Source organism: Lepisma saccharinum, chromosome 2 (assembly GCF_977018435.1).
Source record: "Lepisma saccharinum chromosome 2, izLepSacc3.1, whole genome shotgun sequence".
NCBI classification, from domain to species: domain Eukaryota; kingdom Metazoa; phylum Arthropoda; class Insecta; order Zygentoma; family Lepismatidae; genus Lepisma; species Lepisma saccharinum.
The window spans coordinates 54,605,058-54,611,057 of record NC_139230.1 but is presented as its reverse complement, the minus strand read 5'-3'; the positions used below and the strand labels follow the sequence as shown (position 1 = coordinate 54,611,057).

At 36.6% G+C, this 6,000-nt stretch overlaps 1 protein-coding gene across 1 annotated transcript in view; it reads left to right on the top strand.

The window, feature by feature from the left end:
* Positions 1–2,822: 2,822 nt before the first annotated feature.
* LOC145984039 (uncharacterized) overlaps positions 2,823–6,000 on the top strand; it is a 59,677-nt gene continuing 56,499 nt past the window's right edge. The window contains exon 1 of the mRNA XM_083117377.1: positions 2,823–2,925. Within this exon, the coding sequence (XP_082973503.1) occupies positions 2,904–2,925 (22 nt within the window). The 5' untranslated portion in view covers positions 2,823–2,903. The remainder of the gene's footprint in view (positions 2,926–6,000) is intronic.

Below are 6,000 nucleotides of genomic sequence, written 5' to 3'. Positions count from 1 at the left end.
TTTCTGTGCATAAAGTTGACTTAAAACACAAACTCAATCAATCATGTAATTTAAAAAATTGACATATTTTAATTAATATTTAAGGTAAGTATAATTTAATTATTTTATTTTAAACAACTATATTATTATTAATATTTCTGAGACACTTGATTCGGAATCCCCCTCAAAATGTATTTCTAAATACGTGCTTGGTTATATTAGATGCTCTATCGTATTTTTCGTCATATTCACATTCGTCTTTTCATATCGTAGGCCATATTTTCAAAGTTATTTCTGCTTCCCAACGAAGATACATTGTAGACGGAGACAGGTTTGAGCTGAAGCCTTCATCCTCCAAGCCCAAGCGAGGGATTTTTTCTGAAGGTAAGGGCCATGCACAGATTGCCTCCACTCACAGATTTTGATACCTAATCTGTGGATGCTGGATGAAACTCAGGGGGTGTTCGTTCGGCGGCTCAGATCGTATGCGCAGTTGTCCGTGGATGCATGACGTCATCGTCGAAACGCTCGGCACGGAAAAGGCTGGTTCCTTATGCAAATATTGAGATATCTGACAACGAATATCTTCTAAAATATAGTAGCAGGGGAAAAGTTACAACTTTTACTGTTAAGATTCGTCCTTTATAATCAATATATCACAAAGTTGATTCAAATGTGTAAAATGGTTTTCAAGAAATCGTGTTACGAAGGAACCCCTGTTTTGTTCTCTCCAGGTTTCCAATGTAAGGGAGTTTTAACTTAAGGGCGTTGGATTTCTTTTTGCTCTATGTTTTGAAATAAGATTATTTTGTTCTTGTCAACTGAAATCATGCCTAAATGCTATGGAAAGCTGTGAAAACTATTATCAGAAAACTAACGGAAGAAATCTAAAATATCACAGCTTGATTTATATACAAAATGCGGGATTGCCCATTTTTGTGAAAAAGGCATTGTGCGAGATCTAAAAGCAGAACTTTTTAATATTGTATGTAAATGTAAGGGTGTAATAAACGTGACTGCTTCCCGTAAAATATCACTGCACTCTCCACGTTTCTCTTCTGTCTTTTCTTTGGCTCCGTCAATAGCTTCAACACGTTGTTTTTTTATATATATTTGTCACATATTTGTTTTAATTAGTATTCTGCTCGTTCCGCCACCTGAACGCAGCCGCTAGGGCTCAAAGGGCAGTGCAGTTACACCGGAAGAAGGCTCGGAAATGGCAGGCTTCAGAAGTTAACTCATCCAAATTAAATTAAACAGGTATGTGCTCTCTCGAAATTTAAATCATAGTTCATAAATAATTTGATTAAAAGTTTTAAAAGTATCTGTTTTATTTAATTGCGTATTCATTGGTGCATTGTTCTCCAGCATAGCTAGCTATAGGCAGTGAACACACTACAGGGGGGGGGGCAGAAACGCCCCCCTATTCTCGTTCGACAATTTCTCTCTCTCTCTTATCTGCCCCAAGTAAAACGACAAAAATAAATAAATGAATGAATACTCTTTTAGCCAAAATATGCATTTTTGTGTCGTATGTAACGGAATAATAAACATGATTCTATGATTCCATCTTTACTATTGCGCCGTCACTAGCTACAACATATTTTGATTTCTATTGTTCCCACATATTTTTTTTAAAAAAAAATTAGTATTGTGAATCATATTCCACTGTGTTACCTCACGTAGCCACCCTCCCCCCTCCCCCCCACACACACGTACGATTTCAGTTGTAAGTTTTAGACTAAGTTTGTCAAATGTTCACTTATATCTTTGTATTCTTGAGACATTTTAAAAAAAATCATTTCGCCCCTTCTTCTGGACTATTTCATAGGAATGTTTTCCATGCAGATCAAGATCCGGGGCTATAGCCTTCCCAAGCCACCGCCCCCTCCAAATACTCTCTTGGCCTCATGAAAGAAAAATATATGTATTTCTTTCTACGAAATATTAATTTGACTTGGTAGTTTCTTTTTTTGAACAGGAATAAGTTTTAAATTTTAATAGCTTATAAATTTACACTAGCAATTTTGAGTAAAGGTTTTGCGTAACCCTAAAAGTACATTTAGAGACTGCAAGGTCAACTCTCGATATTTCAGATATATTAATAATTTTCATCACAACGTCATGTAATAATTATTTGTTACTTCAATAACCTCCTCGCAAATGTTTCTTGCATATTAAAACATAGATGCCATTTTCTGTTTATTTCCTTGTAATGCTGACCTTCGTGGCGAAGTGGTTAGCACAACGCTTTACGATGCCAAGGGCCCCCAGGTTCGAATCCACTCCCGGGCATGGGTCTACTTTCCTTTCTTCAATTTCATCATATCATCACGCATCCTCATTTTTGCGATTAGCCGCATATGACAGATAAAATGAACTAAGTCTATCAATCAATTATTTTTTAAAACTCTTTAATTCTTCTTTATCATGCCACGTTTTTGTTAAAATTATATTACGATTTGTGAAATGACGAAATTCTAAAGGAGAACACCAACTTTATTTGTAGTGCATCGGTCAGAATGTTTCAGGAATATGGATTTTCAAAATACATTTTTTCACATGTACTTTGCCCCCTTTTAAAAGTAGAGCGTTTTCAATTATGTTACTAATCATTAAAAGGATGCCTCAATACCATCTTGGAGGATGACAATTATTATTTTCCCCTTCCTAAAAGTAATAATATACTTTCGCTCTCTGAATCTCCCATATAAATGCTAGGGGCCGTCTGCTTCATCCGAGCCAACTGCTTCTCCGGTGACGTCACGCGTTCGTGCAAGATCGGCAAACTTCGGATGACTTTACCAATCTCTATGTACCTTGGATGAAACTGTTGGAAACACTGTTGCTATGGTTGTGTGTTGCTGTTTGCCTTCTGATTTTGTCGGGCCTAGTTTGATGTGAAATAATTTTGCTATTTTTGCATGATCTGGTCTAGGCTGCTTGGTAAGTTATAGTGTATATACCTGTATTGTGAAAATCATGTGGATTAAATACGGTGTCATTTGTAAAGCTGTCGATTGAAATAATCGTATTTGCTTATTGTTTATTGAGAGAAGATGCTAGTAGAGGATGCTGTAATAATAGAGAATCATTTTGCAATTAGAATTTGTTTTCTTCTTACTGGTTTGGAGCACCAGTGAAGTAGGAAGGAGAGTAAATATAAATATTACGAAGTAGTATAGCACAATTTATGCGGCGGCTTTTCTGCTATATAGCTAGCAATACCCCTAAGTGCTAAACCTAAATGGTTTATGACAAGTCCATCTAAGTGATCACAGACATGTTAGCTGCGCGTTTTCTGGAAAATGATTTTTCTTTCCGGTTTACTTCTATATGCTTATTTGTTTGCGAGCAGCCATTCATTTACTGTCGTCTTGGATACAGACTGCTTCTGCTACTAGGCCTGTCTAGTTACACTTTTTGACACCAGGTGAGCATGCACCACATGACTATACACCGAAATGTACACTGCTCAAGAACATAGCGCAAATGGTGCACACACCAAATCAATGACTCAGTGTTGCACTTTGTAACCAACTAGATGCGAGAGTGCAGAGAGAGTAAAAAAGTACCGAGAAATATGCCACATGATGTGAGGTGCAAGAGGGTATTGCATTCTGAAAATGCTTTTGTTGTTAGGTTAGGCAGGTCAGGTTGTTAGCATTATTAAAACATCCCTAAATGCTTTCATTGTTAGGTTAGGTGGACTAGGTTTAGGGTTCGTAGCATCAAAATAGTGTCTCTAAATGTTTCCAACACCTGATCACATCTGGGTAAATATGCGATATCGCCCTGACGAATTTCATCAAATTTACAGGAGAAAGTACTTACTGAAATGAGTTTCTTTAGCATTCTGGACGTTCTTGGAGGTATTTTCTTTCACGGGAAACTAAAAACTTCGTATTTGAATGCTGCCGAACAAGAATTAATCACTTTTTACGTAAGAAACTTGCATTGCCTGCCATATTATGCTGTTGTTTCCATTGTGTGCGTGCAGATGGCGAGGGCATCGAAAGTCACACGGTCTCGTCAGTGTTTCCAAACATGCATTTTTTTATGAGAATATTTTTTTCTTTTTTTTTAACTATGCTTACCTAACCCAACCTAACCTAACCTTGCCAGAAATGGTTTTTGGGGCTACCGTGAATGGTGTTTGGGGCTAACGTGAATGGTTTTTGGGGCTATCGTGAATGGTTTTGGGGCTATCGTGAATGGTTTTTGGGGCTAACGTGAATGGTTTTTGGGGCTATCGTGAATGGTTTTTGGTGCTATCTGGCAATGGTTTGTGATGACATAATGAACACGTAAGTAGGTATTTTTCGGTTAAGAAGGTTGAAATACTGCATACCCACGACAAAACACAAGCACGGCACGATGATCCATGACGAGTGCATGCCATATTGTCTGCTACCCAAGCGGAACAAGGAAGACAAATAATCACTCGTAATATGAAAAGTTGACACTATTTTATGGAAAAAGGCATAACTTCACCTTAAAGAATGTCCCGCAATGCAGAAAAGTTAAGTACCAGTGGTAAAATTAAGGAAATAAATGAGTTAAAGGTGTCCGGGCGTTATCGCATATTTACCCACATCTGGTCTCAGGCATGAACCTCCGCTAATCCTCCTCTTTGGCCCTCGCATGAAAATCTGCCAGTACCCTGTGTCTGAGATGACTTTAAGCCAAGAATGGTTGGTTTCTGGGAAGCTCAGATGCTTATGAAGATACTTTTCAAATCATAATTTCTCCAGTACACAATAGTTAGTGAGGCCCAAGTTCCTTTTGGTTTATTGCAATTTTATCATGCTACGTATGCAGTTTTTACATGGTTCAATTTCAATTTACATCTGTTAACATATTGGAGTTTTAGCGACTACTTACTGCATGTTTCCTTGATCCTGGTTGTTCACTTCCATATATTTCTATATAATTCTGTACGTGCCAATGGCCATTTGTTTACTATCACCTTGGTTATTTTAATAATAATCCTAAATGCTGTCATGATTAGGTTAGGTGGATCAAATTTAGTTCTCTTAGCTTTAAGATATTATCACTAAATGCTTTCTAAAAGAAGGTTGTAAATTACTTCTACATTCATTCCCACTAGTCTATGATACTTACTGTCCATTCTATCAACTGAGAATGGGGAGCATGTGTTCTTGTGTAAGGTAATTTTGTAAGTTGTTTTTTTCAACATAAATAACTTTTTATCGAAATCCAAATAGTGCTCATTACATTGAGGAAGGTTCAAGTTTCGTGTGACAATGATTCCTAACATTATACAATAATTTGGCTTTCTGCTAGTAGAATTTGAAAAAAAATAAATCGTTAAACAATCTGAACCATTACCGTTAGTGAAGCTTTTGACTATGCTAATTAGATTCTCCAAGTTTCAGATCTATTTCCACAATTGTTTCCAGTATTCTAAAACACTTTGTAATACTCCTATGAAAGTAGCAAGGACTTTTATCGATTTTTCTGCTGATGATACAATGCTGTAATTGATCTAAATTATAGTTGGAAACAACATTTATGTATTAAGAGCAAAAATAACGGGTCAAGGAAACATAGTCCAGGTACCAGAAATCCCCCAACATAAGTCTTTATGGACTGATATGACAGTGCTGGTGACTGAACATGCTTCCTCAATAATTACGGTGAACTTTCATAGTTGATAGATTTCCATGTTTTATGCAACGTAAAATGTTTCCAAAATGCAAAAATCACCAATAATGTAGGCATTTCATCCAGACATATGACCCTCGTAAATATAAATTGATTGTTTCAGATCCACTTTATACTCAAGTAGGCTTATAGTGATGGACCTACAGTTGAAAGTGTGATCTGAATGGTCTTTGTTTCAATTGTGTAATGATTTTTGCAAGTTGTTAGAGTGCTGGAAATGATTGTGGAAGTAAGGATACATTTCAGAGATTCTAATTTGTGTCTTACGCAGACTAAAAAAAAATCGCGAGGAATTATGTCACAAAATGTGGATTATACATGGAAACCATTCTG